A 16,282-nucleotide genomic window follows, 5' to 3' on the forward strand; every position below is an offset into this window, starting at 1 on the left:
TTAAGTACAAGGACACAAAGACAGTTGAACACGTATTTTACAGACTGTACTTCAGGGGATGATTTGGCTGTGACTTTGGGGTTTATTTTTCGCATGACCCTCCCTTTACCATAAATAACAATATTTCACAGTTTCTGGTTATGATGAATGGTATGATTTTGGATTTTTGTAAAGAAAACATGCCTGTCAAAATCTGCTTTCGGGTTTGAGGGCTCTGATTCACTCTACAATGCTTAAAACATAATCTGAAGTGCCTCCCCCCTTTTGCACCACCCTGTCCCATCTCATAAAAAACCAACAGTCCCTAACAACAGTTAATGCAACTGTCATACCTGCAAATACACCTCACCAGAAACCACCCACCACTACAAAAGTGCTTTTTCGGGGATCCAAACGGTTTATTTTATTAGTGCACATGTATGAAACTGAAGGGGAAAAAAATACAACGTGGTCAGTAGATGGCAGCAGATTTCTTGTCAAATTTTCTCAACCCCCTCAGTCTCCTCTGTACAGGCTGTATTATACAATTGGATGCATGGAAAGGGGAGTGAACACCATCTTTTTGGAGAGATAATAAAAAATGGGTGTGTGTTGTTTTCTCCTTTTTTAAAATTTTGTCTGCAGCCTAGTGTCTGATTGGTTGACACTTTTAGAGTAGTTTTTCCCCCCTTGCTGAACTTTCCTCTATAAAACCTGTGATGCTGCTGTGAAAGTTTCATTCTTTTGAAGTGCGCAGCTGATGGATTTAACTGAACTACAAGGGAAAAGTAAACTTTTAATACTGGATTAACTTTTACGGTGGAATATCAGATCTAAAATTAGAGTTGGCTCATTTTGTTAATCACTCTCAACTTTAGTTTCTAACTGTCTCTGAACCCCTGGGACAAGTTGCCTTTACGCACAATTTGCGCCATGGCGAACTCGTGTCTTCAACTGAGCGGCTTCCTCATCAGCTGCCTCGGCTGGCTCGGCATCGTGATCGCGACATCCACCAATGAGTGGGTGTTTATGTGTAAATACGGTCTGAACACATGCAAGAAGATGGATGAGCTGGGGGCCAAGGGACCCTGGGCGGACTGTGTCATCTCCACAGGACTGTACCACTGCGTGTCCCTGACGCAGATCCTGGACCTGCCAGGTAGATACTGTGCCATGTGCATCCCTACAACAGCACTATTTAAATAGCCTAAATCCAGGTTTATTGTTTTTTTCTCACGTGATATTATGCTATTTATGTACAGTGTGCTATTTCCACCACTTGATCAGTTTTTATTTAATTCTGTTTTGTATATAAAATACCCAAATACCCACCCTACAATAACTGACAAGTTGATTTTACTTTTTTTAAAAAAAAGGAAACCAATTGCCAAAAAAGTAAGTAGATAGAACTATTAGTCTTAAGTTATCAAAAAATTAAAGGCTATCTATTTGTTAAATTAAAATTAAGTCATATGTGCTTAATTTTGTGAAGTTGTTGCAACTTAAATATGACAAGTTTAGTTAAATCAATCTTAAGTTTTAGCAACTTTGGCAAAGCAAGTCCACTGTGCTATATATATTTATTCTGCTGGTTGCGAATTGGTCAATAAAATGTGTTATTTTTTTAAAACATGTTAATATAACAGAACGTGCAGATCTTCTTACTTCATCATTGGCAAAATCTTCTTTGTCATGACCAAGTTAAGTCAGACTAACTTGGTTTACTCAAGTTACTAACACTTAGAGAGAACAAAGTCATTTCAATTCTCATTTTAAGTTGCAACAACTTTGCAAAACTTAAGTAAATGAAGCTAAATTTAAAGTAAACTCAACAAGTAGATATAAAGTAAACATAAACTAAGATTAACAGTTATATTTAGTTTTCTTTTATTACATTATTTTAAGTAAGATCAACCTGTCAGATTTTACAGTGCAGAAGCTTAACCTTTGATGCAAAGTTCCTCCTTTTTTTGTAATATATATATGTTTAATATGTGTTTCTATAGCCTACGTCCAGACGACTCGTGCCCTGATGATCACAGGTTCGATCCTAGGTCTCCCAGCAGTGGGAATGATCCTCATGTCCATGCCCTGCATCAGCCTCGGGAATGAACCCCAGAGCTCCAAGAACAAACGCACCATCCTGGGAGGAGTGCTCATACTCATAGTTGGTGAGAGACTTCATTCACACAATGAAACTATAACAAATTGTTGGGACAGAGACTTAATTTCAAGATCACACACAAATACTAAATCAGAGCAGGTCAAATTGTTTTGTGCTCACATGCACAAACCAAGATCCCCTTGATCCTCCCTGACTGTGACCTCTTTTAACCCCACCTCAAATGCTTACAAGCTGCTGAGAGCAGAGGATGTTGAATCTTACCGTCTTCCTCCCCAGGGTGCAGCCATATGCACACACACACATTATATGTTCCTGTTCCCTTCAACCCTCCCCAGCAGACCCCATCACATTCCTCTCCTCCACCTACTCTCCTCCACACCCTGCCTTTGTCCGTCCTGAACTGCATGGAAACTCACTCCCTGATTGTCCACTTTACTGTGCTTAGAAATATTTGGCCCGTGCTGCAGCATTTTCCAACGCCTGCGTTCCTCAAAATACATTTAAGCACCTGCGTCCATTGATAGACATTTCCACCGCCCACGTTTTTCAGAGCAAAGCATGCACCCCTGGCTCACACACATCACCATATACAAAAGGTTAGAGCCCTGACTCGGTTAATAGGTTTTCTATTTTTTTTTGTCACTGGAAACATTTTTACATCAGGGAGAGTTTGTTTGTGTGTTTGTTACACAGCAGAATAAAAATCGAATAGTTGGAGTCCTACTTTAATTATTTTTGTAAACTGTGTCCTCAGAAGCAGCAGTTGGGAAGCTTTCAGTTCACATGGTATTTGTGGATTTGGTTATTACCCTGTCTAGTGCAGTAAATTCAAATCATATATGCAGTGAAAGGATTTCATGCAGTTGTTCTATGTCTACCTTGTGTGCGTACTGGCACAAATCCAACATATACCAAAATGTATCCCTGTCAGCTGTATGGGGATATCAATATTTGTACAAGTCTTAGAGCGGGCCTCTCTTCTGTAGTTCAAGGCAAAGCTTTTTATAACACCATTAAGTCTTGCTGCTAACTAATATTATTGTACACATTCTTCCTTTCAGTCTGTTGTCCCCTTGTGCCCCATTTTAGTAATAAATGATAACAAAGCTGTAAAAAGTTCCACAGTTACTGACAAGCTTTGCATCCTGAGCTTTTTATGTGGACACTGTTGTGATACAAGATGTATGCGTGTACATACACTATTCAGCAGCATAATTTTGCATTTGAAATTTGACTACGCTTTATTCAAGTTTTGCTGTACAGGTTTTTAATTTAACTTGTGTGAACAAGCATATGTCACTTTCACTGCACTGATTTCATTTAAACTATTTTTCATCCCCCAGTTTTATTATGTAAATTACACTTCATTTAGCACTTGCACTTCAAAATAGTACTGCAAGGTAGCGCAAGATGTATGGTTTGTATTCAGCACCATAATTTTGCATTCCTAATTAAGTTGCACTTTATACACATTTTTACATACAGGTTTTTAATTTAGCCTCTGGGTGTGTATGGGTAGCTTTTATTTGGTCTATTTGCATGTCTTGTTTTATCATTTGAGCTAATTTGTCATTCAAAGCCCATTTGCACCATGTTGATCTCCTGGTTTTATTATGTAATTCATCAATCAAAGCTAGCCCTGTGTATAACTTCTATATGTGTATATGTTGCTTTCATAAGCATTGTTTTACATTCCAAAGTTAAGTTTTCCTCCATCTTTTCCTCCTTAGCAATGTGCGGTATGGTGCCTACAGTCTGGTTTCCCATCGGCGCTCATCAGGAGCAGGGCCTCATGTCATTCGGCTTCTCTCTCTACACTGGATGGGTGGGCACTATCTTCTCCCTGCTGGGCGGGTGCATTCTTACCTGCTGCTCCTCAGAGCCCTCCTCATCTCGCTCCTACCAGGACAACAATCGCTTCTACTACTCCAAACAGGGAGGTGGCAACCCGCCAGCAGCCGCCTCCACCAATCATGCCAAGAGCGCCCACGTCTGAGAGGGTAGATTCTGCAGCGGATGTATAGGGGACTGTAGTTTGTATATAGAGACATATACACTCGCACACCAATCCAATCACTGTTACATGCAAACCTATAGTGGAGGAGAAGGAGACACATAAACACAGTCATTCATGTTCAAGAAAAATACACAAAGTCTTGAATGAGCACACATTCAGAAAACACACATAAAAGAGAGATTTACACACCCAAACACACAAAGACTGTTTTTGTTGGAGCTCTTATTTTTCGCAGATGGATGTTTTTGGATCGCAGAGCTCATCTTATGGTCTCCTCATGTTGGGTGCGGTGTGGACTCTCCCTGCTGTTACATAATCGTTCAAGCTCCTGAATAACTGCCTGCACAGCAGCCTGAGGTCCCAATTACTCGAGGCCCTTGTGGACTGAGATATTGATCTTTTATATTATATCTATTTTTCTATTTCAATGTTTTTATTCATAAATTTGTTTTTTAAATCCTATAAAATCATGATCTGTTGTTTTGATATGAGCAGGTATGACAGTATTATGTTTGAAAATATGTTCATTTACGTTGTTTATCCACATTGATTTTTCTATGGCAGTATTGTGCAACTCTCTAGTGCGATTGCCTCCTGAGTGATGGACTTGATTAAAAAATGCAGCACTGTGTTTTTCCCAGCCACTGCAGGATGATGGGAACATAAATTTCACAGCAGAGCTTTCGCCAGCAGTGTTACAGTCACTACTGGAGCCTTCGTATGTGCACTGACTTGGCAAAAAATGACTTATTAGAGAGTACAAAGCCTTAATCTATCTTCCTCATCTGATAGTAATATTTCATAATCCAAACCTTACACATTTCCATGTGACTAACTTGCTTTGTTTATTTTTGAATAACAACTATGTGACAAAAAGCAGCTTATCCTGTAACTGTGGAATTATACATTTCCATTCTTAGTCAAACTTCTTCACATAGACCAGGTCTCTAAAGTATGTTTCTATGAGCATGCACAAAAGACAGTGTTATATCAATTAGCTTCTATCGAAGGAATGTGATGACTTGAATGTTCGATAACTCAAAGTACTTTGAACACAGATGGAAATTTCCAACTCATATCTGTGCAGAAGCAGTATTATCTGGTTATTTATTGTTCACTGATGTGCTGACATTTGATTTTCTACAATAAAGACAAAAGAATTAAAAGTGCCTTTGTCTTCAGTCTGTCGCCATAATGCTCTCACCCAACACCTCACTGTCTTTACATTACTAAAGATAATCCACAGACCTTGCTAGGTGCTAGGTCAATTAGCAGTAGATGCACACTTCCTTCTGGCGAGTGTAGTTTGGTAAAAAGAAAATAGTTACTACATGAAACTGCTCACAACAAGGTCTGTGGATTATCTTAAGTTACCAGGTCATGATTTCTGGAAAGAGACATTGCTGTTGACTTTTCCAAATGTATTTTCTATTTTTTTTTTCCTGCTTCGAGCACCACGAAGGAAGTGCCACCTAGTTCCATTATATCGGAGACCATGCAGACATCTCTACGGCCAATATCTCCAACACTTGGCAACTCACACCAAAACAATCAAGACTGATAAATAGCACTAAGATAGGAGGGGACATATGTATTATTGATTTAGGGGTGAGCTGTCCCTTTAAGTTTGATTTTGTCATAAGCAACACAGCAGACAGAAAGCTGATGCATGTGACGTGTGTGTGACACCCTAAGCACCCTGGACTGGAACAAGCTGACTGTGACACTGTTTGTTGCATACTAGTGATATACTATTGTGAACATATGTGTGTGTGTGTGTGTGTGTGTGTGTGTGTGTGTGTGTGTGTGTATTTATGTGAAATACATGTAAACTGAGGGTGATGAAAAACATGAACTGTTATTAATGCACCATATCTGTCATGAGACTCAGTGACCTTGAGTTAGGTCGGCACAGAAGAGTCTGTCTCGGAGACACTCAAAGAGCCACACAATGTACCAGTCCTCCCCTGCTGACTACACACCCGCACGCGCACACACTCACACACAGTTTGCAACAAAGAGAAATAATTGTGTCCATTGTGTGGCTGACTTTGTGCTCCTCCGTCCATATCAAGGTCACAGAGCCATAACATAGATACTACATGATACTCTGGAAACAATATGTGCTATCTCGTTGTCCTCAGTTTATCATCAAACACACACACACACACACACACACACACACACACACACAACCATCTGTGGTAGTTTCTACACATCATCCTGTCACTTGATTGTATTTCCTGGCACGCCTGTGTGTGCAGGTGTGTGCGATCATGTCGGTGTGTGTATTCCCTGAAATGTGATGCTGTTCCAGGCACACAGCCATTCGGTCCACAGGGGGCCAGTGGGAGGATAGTGGGCAACCAAGCTGTCCTGTATTACTGAGAGGGACTGGCGGTGTTATGATATGCTAAAATGTTGCTATCTTAAGTCTCTATCTACCAAGAAAACTTTATTGTTGACTCAGGGAAGGATGAGATTCTGCTTAAGGATATTATCATACACCAACACCATTATTCTGTGATATTCTATCCTATCAGCAATTATTATTTGGTTATTTTACTTTCTGTATCCACTGAACATCACTGTGGCCTGACTATTTCTACTTCAGTTGAAGTTTCCGATTCATTTCCCAGAATACCATTCAGCAACACCCAGAGAACACCCGTGACCTTTTTCCCTTCCGCTGTGTGTTTCTGTGTAGGAGGTGAGAACAGAAATCATAGCAATAATGTTGGAGCAATAGAGCAGAGTTTTTACAGTTGAGAAAGGGTGAGAGCCGAGACCTCTGATCAAAACAGGTCTTGTTGCTGAGTCATGTTTTGGTTTATTGAAGTTTCACTGCTGGTGGACAAATAGGTTTTTCTGCCTCTATGGTTTTCACACAGTTTGATTGTAGGTCATTGCTGCATTGCGAAGCCACCATAGAAACCTCTGTTCTTTGGTTCTGAATGAGAAACACTACAACTTGAACTCTTAGTTCGAAGCATTGTAACTGCTGTGTTTATCATGAAGTGCTGTTATTCCATCTATGGTAAAATTTTTTCCCCCAGGCTATGGTTTGACCAGTTAACATCAAAATGGATCAAGAAAGGTTCAGTACTTAACTTGTAACTTTTGTTTAGAGGTCCAATGTGTTGGATTTAAGGGAATATATTGGCATAAATTGAGAATGATATAATAAGTATGTTTTCTTTGGTGTATAATTACCAGAAAATACGAATTGTCATGTTTTCGTTACCACATCTACATAGCGAGCAGGTCTTGGAAGACTTCGTCCACGGAGTTCACCATGTTAGCCCTGGCTGTAGATCGTGAATGGATTACTCAACTGGCCTACTGGGCACAGGCCAAGTTTGTTTACATTCAGTGTTATAAAGACACATTGTGTTTCTTTGAGGTCTAGCAAACATATGTTGAATGCATGTCCTTCCTCATAAAGCATTTGCCAACCGATTTTGAAAGTTTGAAAAAAAACTTCACTGCCTTTGTTGGTGCATTTTTTGACATGTTACTGCCACCTGTTGTATAGTATAAAATCTTTGGCTGCTCTGCAAATCATGTGACATGCACGAGAATCAACAAATCAAGGATCGTACATAAAAACATGGTTCCATCACACTGATACTGATCAAAAACTCTGCAGAGAACCTTTAATTTGCAAGTTCTTGCAGAATTTGTGGTGCTAGAAGCTACTAGCAGGGCTATTTTGCAAAATGTGGATATACCAAGCTTATCACTGCACTTACACACTAGCCAGTTAGCAAACATATTTGGGCTAGTCAGTAGCAACACCTCTCCAATCTAGCTTGCTCAGAAATCTAGCTATTTTAGGCACCAACCACAGTTGGAGAGGCTATTAGTCACTCACTGGTTGGGTGAATGATAGCTTCACCTATTTTGTGCTGTTCAGCTCTCAGTTCCCTTCAGTGTAAGCCCTGTCAATATGGTCTCCTATTAGCAAAATGCATGAATTTTAAACACTGATTGACTGAGGTGTAAAACGTTATGTGGGCTTTTTGGACTCCATTTAGCTCATCAGCTCAAAACAGACATGAAACCATTTTGCTTTAAAGAGGTCCTTCCATACCCGGATCAATATGGAATACATCGTACATCCACACACAGCCAGGCATAGTAGCACAGCATAATTGTGCATATCCTTCTCCAATGTGTAAATGTGACTGAACCTATTGTACAGTATTCATCACAACAGTTAAAAAAATGAGCAAGCCTCTTTTTGGTATTTGCAATAAATAGCTTTCATTGTTGCATGGAAGCAATATCAACAACTCAGCATAAAACAGTGCACCCAGGAGCAAAATAACCACACATATGGAAGAAACCATTAAAAAATAAATCAACATAAAAAACTACTACATTATACAGCTTTGTGCCAAAATATACAGAAAAGAAAAGGAATATCTAGTTGTTTGCGAGAGAAGCCAATCTCAACAAGTCCGACACACAAACTGGACACTTGGGCCACAGCAAACACAGAGCACAGGAAGAACATGGCACACCTTCTCCGAGACAAAATAAACAAACAGTAGCTGACTTTCAAAGCAATAGTGGCAATATTTGATTAATGCTTTACCCTTTATAGATTCGTATTAAAATAGTTTCTGCATGTTTTCTGTAGCACTCCTAAACCTTCTACTGTTCTATCGATGTCTACAGCAACCATTTCAAAATCCTTCAAAGGAAAGGATTAAGGTTTATAAATGAGCGTTTTCTTTCTAGAGTCTACGGTTGGTAAAAATATATTTTAGCAGTTTCTCCCAGGCCCCCTTGTGATTAAACGAAAAGTGAAGGCTGATAACTCCACCCAGCTCTTTTGTGCACACCTACCCGCGGAGGACCTGTGGATGGGAGACAGCTGTAGAAAAATACTTCTTTTCTCCTTCAATGCTGTACTTTTTCGCTGCTGTGATGTCTAGACTAATACTTTAAATCTGTCAATGAAATACTGAGCGACTAGGATCTAAAAAATAATCATTGCACTGTAGACTAAAGTCACCGTGGGAAAACAAAAAACATCTGTCTCCTTTTTTAGCTTATTAGCAGACCCTAGAAGAAAAACAGTTAGCTCTGTTGTATCTTAAGTGTTCACTTCGAAGAAACTACGATCTCCTGTATGTGAAAAGTAAACAAACATTGTGGACTTTGGCTTGCAGAGGTTGTGGTTGAGAAAAAGGGATATACAGGAAGTAGGCATACTGTAAGTGTTTGAGGGAGGGCGAGAGAGGAGTCTCCACACCCGTGTTTGCTACATCTTCTACTCCCTTTTCAAACGGAGCCCTGGTTCCCATACCCGGGTGAGGAAGTTACTGCACAAGCTTAGAAATACAAATAATCTTCTTTTAGATTATAGAATTCATTTTGCATTTAACATAATATTCAGTTGTAAAGTATACAAACGATTTTTGGTTGAGGATCCTGAACGATGATATTTTTTGAAGCAGATTCGGTTGTAACACACCTGTTAAATCCTCTCTGAGCACAGAGGTCGGCGTTCCCAGGTATCAGAACTAAGCCTGCGTTTGGTTTAGTGTTCTATTATGTCTCGTAGCAATCAGTCACCACATGCAGGTACAACATTTACAGTCTGGGCCTTGTGCATGACAGCATGCTACACATTCACCAGACGGTCACATTGAGGCGCAGGCAGAGACCACAAACGCACATACTGCACATGCACTCACACACTCGTATACACACACACACTTACAAAGCAGAGAAAATATTAAGTTGACTGTACAGTCCGGTGTCAGAGGCATGGCAACACCTGAACTCGCCGTAGTGTTTTGGCTGAATGTAAACCGGCTCGATTCTTTTGGCTGAGTCGGGAGGTGATCTGGGTCTGGACGATATTTTGGCTGAATAGTAATAGAACAGTGTGCAAGTGTTTTGGGATGCGCTGTTTTTTTTCCCAACCCTATCACCAGACAGAACGTTCATATTGGACAATTCTGCAAAACCTCACATTACGATTAATTGCAACCATTAATAAAACATCAGTTTCTACAACATCCATGCAGAGCACCCAATTCACCCAATATCATGTTCTGGTTTTGGTTATCATCATCACTCCCCACCCCCTGCTGCACTGAGCTTGGTGTTTGGATGTACTAAATATATTCTACATTCACATAAAACCCCTCCCTCCACACAAGGTAACTGACTGAATTATGGATAAGATTAGGCAACTAAAGCAATGATGTAGTATAGGAAAGATAATGGTTTTGGATGTAAGAGAACTGGATACAGCCTTGGAGGCAGGGCCCCATTCATTTCTATGAAAGTTGCTCAGTGGTACATGAAGCCAGAAAAGTTCAACTGCTGCACTTAAAATCACCCATATGATTGACAGTGTTTCCACACTACATGGTCCTTAAAGCCGGCTACTTGCAGTTTAGCACTCTGCTAACTTGAATGGGAATAAAATGACTAAATTATGCAGCTCTTCTGGACTTTACAAATGTTAACAGACCAAATGGATCAAATTCTGATAGTTGAACAAATCATTTCACAGGAGATATGACAAAAATTTGATCCACTGATTTACAGACATTTCTTTTTCTTTGTAAGCCTATGGGGAAACCAGTATTTTTGGGCCACAGGGCATCACATGACAGATTTAATTACACTGATGGCCACTACAAAAGTTGATTTCAAAGGCCTTCTCCCTGAGGGCCTATTATAGTGTTTTTTTCTTTTAAAAAGGGGCAACAAAATTGTTGGTCTCAGGGCTGTAGCTAGGATTTAAAAAATACTGAAGTCATGAGTCCAAGGACTCCACCCCTTACACCTCAACTTCAACCCCATGCCCTCCGAAATTTTTACTAGACACCAAAATGAAATTCCATGTTTTTGACTTTTTTTAAAAAAGATTTTTGGTCTTCCTCCAAGAAATACTGAATTTGTTTTGGGTTTTTTTCGGCCTACTGGTAGTCACATTGAAAAAAAAGTTTAAAAATACTGGAATCAGCTTGCAAAACATGCACCATGAGCAACTTTAATTAGTAGAATATAAACTCCCTCCAAGTCACTATATTATACAAATTTACAAAAATGATACAGAGAACATAATGAAGTCATTGAGTTTGTTGTCTAGGTCATCGTTCCTTTCATTTATTGTTATTTTTTTCATATTTTTTTTTTGTTTTGTTTAACAGGTTTGAAATACAATATATCAATGGATCAATATTATCTACAGCCATAATTTGTCTTTGATGGGCACTTGAGTTTCTGTATAAAAGTCAGATGGGGTGCACCCATTCATCTCCTAAACCTCAACAGCTTTATGTTCAAGTGCACTACAGAAATGTCACAAAACTCTGTATTAGCAAGCTGCAGAATCACCCAATACGAGCGTAATTCAGAATAGCGGGCTGTTTTTTGAGATTGGTATCACAATTTCCATAATCAAAACTAAAGGAAAGAACCTTTTTTTAGTGGGGATGCATGTGGGAGAAGCAGAGGTAGGGTGGGGGTTAGCGTGGCATCCTTAGATTTAGTGCATTAGACAAATAAGGCTTCCCTGGAAGGGACAGATGCAGCAACAGGGGGGCAAGAGGGACAAGGTACAAGAAGGACACACGGCAGCAGCTATTGTAGAAGTGCCCCCACCCTCAATATAACAACATAACAGCATGCTATTTGGTGTATGCCAAAATCACTTACAGTCCAATGAGTGCATACATTCTTACTACAGAATCAAACTCTTAAATCTGGCAGCATTAGTTTACATGTCCTACACACTGAGCTCTGCAGGATCATGATTTGATTTGATTGATTTTCACAACATCTCTTCAGGGTGCAGCGACAGTGAAGGTAACGTGAAGAGTGGGACTTCGACACTAGCTACATGATAACGGACCGACAACAGGGAGGTTCAGTCAGACTAGTTTGGGCCGGGGTCAGGGCAGAATCACGGGGAGAGGAGTAAATGCTCCGGTGACAAATCAGAAGAGAGACAGCAGACACCCCGAGGTGGAACTGGAGCTAATGTTGCGTCAGGCCATGAGACAACAGATTGCTGTCTCAAATCCTGACTGAAAACCAACTCCGGCTCCATCACTTGTGACTTAAGAGTGGCAGCTCCCTGCTGACATGGCCGGATGAATATCAAGAGAAGAGTGAGGAGGGAAACAGATGAAGGAAGAGTTGGGCTAGAAGTGCAAAGAAGTGGTGGAAGAAGAGGATAAAAAATGTAGAGAAGAAAGACACAAAGGAGTTAAAAGCGGAGGAGAGGAGGAGAAAGGGAGAGAGATGGAAGAGGAGGGATTATATTTCAGTTCACTCAATTTCTTTTCAACACAATGCTTCTCGGTTAGGGACTGTACAAAAATTACTGGTCTAGAGAGGGAGTGGGGCCTTCCCTTTGACTTAGACAAAAATCGAAATACCCTCTCCAAATGTCTTAAAATAATAAACAGTATTGGTTACAACTAAAAATTTTGAGCCAGTCTCAGACTACAGGAGTTTTAAAATCTTAACTGATTTTTGAAATCAGGTTTCTTCACGCACATACAGAGAAACTTCATAGATGTTCTCCTCTCTATACTTACATGCACACACTACAAGATTTGAAAATAATGGTGCATCACGCACTACAAGACAATATTAAGATTACAGTGCCGGAGCGGTAATAATTCACCACCTCACGTGATCTCAATAAGAAAGATGCAAACAAAACGGAGAGTGATGTGGAGCGACAACTTGCTGTAATGTTATTAATGCTTTGAAGTGAGTGGGTTGTCTATTCTTTAGAAACTGGAGGTGAGATGTTAACTGTCAGTTTTAATATCTGTCAGCCTTAGTATGCTAGCAGGGTGACCTTTGGCTCACCTGGTAAAGTGTGTGGCCCATATAAGCTGAAGCCTGTGCAGTGGGCCGGATTTGATTCCATTCTGGTGCACTTTTCTCCGTGTCACCCCCTCTCTTTCCTGTCTATCTACAGCTGTCCTGTCAATAAAGGCAAAAAAAGAACCAAATTTAGTAGTATGCTGGCTAACATTAGCCTAAAGGACTAGAATCTTACTATTACCTTGCAAAACTGTTATTTTCATTATTCAGATTTTATCTACTACATATCAAACATGTTTTAAAATAATCAGGGCAGCCCTGATGAGTCTGTGAGTAGTTCAAGAGGTGAAAGACTGGATCTGTAAACCCCTCACAATACCAAACAATCTGGGCTTAACATTGGCACTGGCCAAGGTCCCAGATCTGATTTCTCCTCCGACTGTTGAGAGGTGAAACGGATAAATCTGCCCAAAACTCCTGTAGTATGAGCCTAAATTTAAAATGCTAAGAAAATTTGAAAATAAAACAAACTAAAACTGGAAAACAAGAGATAATTAAATGACCCTCACCTGCACTAAAAAAAACTCAAACTACCCACCCTTTAGAAAAAAGATCTATCTATCTATCTAGAGAGCTAAAGATATAAATACAGTTAGATATATGTGTCCTCCCCCTTTTCTGACCCCTCTCCCTCAATGAAAAAATTTGTATAGTCTCTAAATTTGTTTTCTTCCCTGGGTAAAAAGATACAGCCCATGCAGAAAATCCATTTCCTGAACTGAATGAACTGAAAACTAATTCCTTCCCCGTCCTGGTAAATAGCAACAACAACTGCATCAACGGAGAGACAAGCACACAGAAAATATGACATTCATCACAATAAACCATGCAGGCTGTCAATTAGGATTCAACCTGTCCTCTCTCTCTCTCTGTTCGTCTACTCTCTCCTCTTTCTAGGTACACCGACGAGCTGACGAGCATGTGTTACATTGCACCATGAGCTGCTTTGTTGCCAGTGGATTGATTTTGAGCTTCATGCTGGGGCAAAGAGTGGGAAGAGCGAAAACAAATACCTACACATACACAGTAAAACAACCTGAAGAACACGCTTTATATCTACACACACACAGACGTGAGAATCGATGTAAAAGGTGGAGTTTGATTGCACATACACCCTCACACGTACAACAGGCAAAATTAAAGTAGAAAACAGACATAATCAGAAACTCACATACACATACAGTAGATGAAGGCACTATTGCAAGCAAAGTCCAAGTACTATTTGTGACAGAAAACATCAACACCCTCTTCCCGATCCGGTCCTGAATCCCTTGGGCTAGATGTTAAGGGTCAGGGGAAAGATTTGAAGACAGACAGAGAGCATTTTTTTATATTAAAGCAAGTTTTTTTGTGTTTTTGAGAGTTGTCGAAAAGGATATGAGCAGAGAAAGTCAGACCTGTACATAGGAAATAGCTTGGGCTTGGCATGCTGTCATCTAAATTTCCTGTGTGTCTGAGTTGAAACAGGAAGAGAGGTGCTGATTCATCTGTCCCTGTCCGTGCTCATCACCTTCTGCTCCTATATCCCATAAATTCTGACATATACAGTTAACCGACTGCTCTATAAACAATGTTTCATGGCTCACAGTGCACTGAAACACATATTTTATCTCCTGCTTCGTCGGCACTTTTCTATCTGTTCTGTGTTTGTGTGGGATGTGGAGTTCCAGTAAGTGAATAACAAGTGACTGTGACAAGACGCTCGACCTTGACGTCCTCATTTGCTGTGTGAGCCGGGGGGCGCCGAGCGTGGTGGAGTAAGGTGAGTGACGTTCCGCTGCCAAACAACGATCTAGCCCAAGGGTTTGACACAAACAAGTACACACACACACATGCAGGCATGCACACACACTCGCACACACACAGTCTCTCATGCACTCGCACGACTGTTCCCCCTCCCTCTCCCCAGGCAGCAGACAAGGCAGTACATTCAGGGTAACACAGAGTCAGTCCCTTCAGAAATCCATCGGATCCTCCTCGGCGAGGCCGTGATTGGCAATGGTCCTGCCTTTCGATGGCGCCCCGTCACTTTCAGGTTTCGCTTCAGGGGGTGGGGTGAGCCCTGATCCCCCGTCTGGCGCACCCCAGGCGTCAGTGGTTGGTGGGTAGAAATCATCGTCGAAGCCGCAGAAGCCTTCGTCCACACCTTGATCATAGCGCTGGTAGGTGGAGGCGTGCACCTCGTTCTCTCTGGCCGTGATCTCCAGCGTACTGTTCCACATGCCGTAGCCAAAGTAGATGAGCACACCTGAACAGATACAGACAGATGTCAGTGCAGTGGCACATACATACATAACCAGAGCTTACAGCACTATTTTACGAGCTCAAAAATAGATTTAAAAGCACAGTGAAATAGTAAACTCCATCAACTTAAAAACAATTCATCCCACTCTGAGTGAGTCAGAAGAGTACAGCAGTCCTACTCACACAGTGAAATAAAAGCAGTGTGTGTGTTCGAACACAAACAGCTCTGCTGGACACCAGGCTGCATTCATTCTGTCTTTACATAAGCAGTAACTAGAATTACCACCTCGCTGTTGTCTGCCTCTGCCAACCAGTCAAAATGCAGTTTACGTCCATTTCTGTCCAGAGGCATATAATATATGAAGAGAAGACTTTGAAGTAATTTAATTGAAGATTTCGAGTGTATTTTTTGGTCAAACACAGATGCTTCGCCCATAACTTCAACCTGGGAGCAAGATCTATTCAGTCACAGTTTCAAGGTGGGCACTAGAGCTTTGTCCGGTTCTGCCTAAAGTCCCGTATCGTGTATCAGTGGGCAGGTTTCCATTACAGATTTGTGCAAAAACAAAGCAATATTTTTTTGAGATGTCAATCAAACACATTGCCGGATGAGGGATTCTGGGAGGTGATAGTCCATGATTTCACAGAGGAATCATGGATTCAAAACTTTCAGATGCTCAAATCAGTTGAAACACATGTTCAAAGCATTTACACACAAAAGTACACACACACACACACAAATACAAGGACAAACACAGATGTACAGGCTGATACAGCTCAAGCAGGAAATAAAAGTGAAATGAAACTTCCTTGTTCTTCCATAAAAAACAAACAAAGCGAGTAACTGAGACAAACACTGGATTTTACTGCCCCACTGAGCCAATAAGACATGAGTCATTTTAATAGTACTGAATTTGATCACTCTATTGTTTAAAATCAAAACATGGCGCATTCCCATCTGTTCAGGATGATGGCAATGACACAAATCCTATCTTAAAATTTGTCATAAAACACACCAACCATGAATGCGGGATCATTCAGCG

The 16,282-nt window shown here is 40.6% G+C and overlaps 2 protein-coding genes across 4 annotated transcripts in view; one reads left to right on the forward strand and one right to left on the reverse strand.

Moving 5' to 3' along the window:
- The first annotated feature begins 721 nt into the window (after nt 1–721).
- Nucleotides 722–5,287, forward strand: cldn11a (claudin 11a). The gene is made up of 3 exons (XM_042501144.2): nt 722–1,138; nt 1,986–2,150; nt 3,835–5,287. The coding sequence occupies exons 1-3, from the start codon at nt 913–915 to the stop codon at nt 4,098–4,100; spliced, it is 657 nt and encodes a 218-aa protein (XP_042357078.1). The 5' UTR covers nt 722–912; the 3' UTR covers nt 4,101–5,287.
- Nucleotides 5,288–8,361: 3,074 nt separating this feature from the next.
- Nucleotides 8,362–16,282, reverse strand: part of slc7a14a (solute carrier family 7 member 14a) — a 73,804-nt gene continuing 65,883 nt past the window's right edge. For all 3 annotated transcript variants that reach the window (XM_088087403.1, XM_042500688.2, XM_088087404.1), the window contains exon 10: nt 8,362–15,243. In XM_088087403.1, the coding sequence (XP_087943529.1) occupies nt 14,951–15,243 (293 nt within the window). In that variant the 3' untranslated portion in view covers nt 8,362–14,950. The remainder of the gene's footprint in view (nt 15,244–16,282) is intronic.

Source organism: Plectropomus leopardus, chromosome 14 (genome assembly GCF_026936395.1).
Source record: "Plectropomus leopardus strain MGB_pleo_1.0 chromosome 14, ASM2693639v1, whole genome shotgun sequence".
Classification (NCBI taxonomy): Eukaryota; Metazoa; Chordata; class Actinopteri; order Perciformes; family Serranidae; genus Plectropomus; species Plectropomus leopardus.

Bases quoted from the DNA above. Each gene is read 5' to 3' on its own strand.
- cldn11a (XM_042501144.2), top strand. From the start codon at position 913: ATGGCGAACTCGTGTCTTCAACTGAGCGGCTTCCTCATCAGCTGCCTC. The intron at 1,139-1,985 runs GTAGATACTGTG...GTGTTTCTATAG, and splicing joins GCAGATCCTGGACCTGCCAG to CCTACGTCCAGACGACTCGT. The intron at 2,151-3,834 runs GTGAGAGACTTC...TTTCCTCCTTAG, and splicing joins AGTGCTCATACTCATAGTTG to CAATGTGCGGTATGGTGCCT.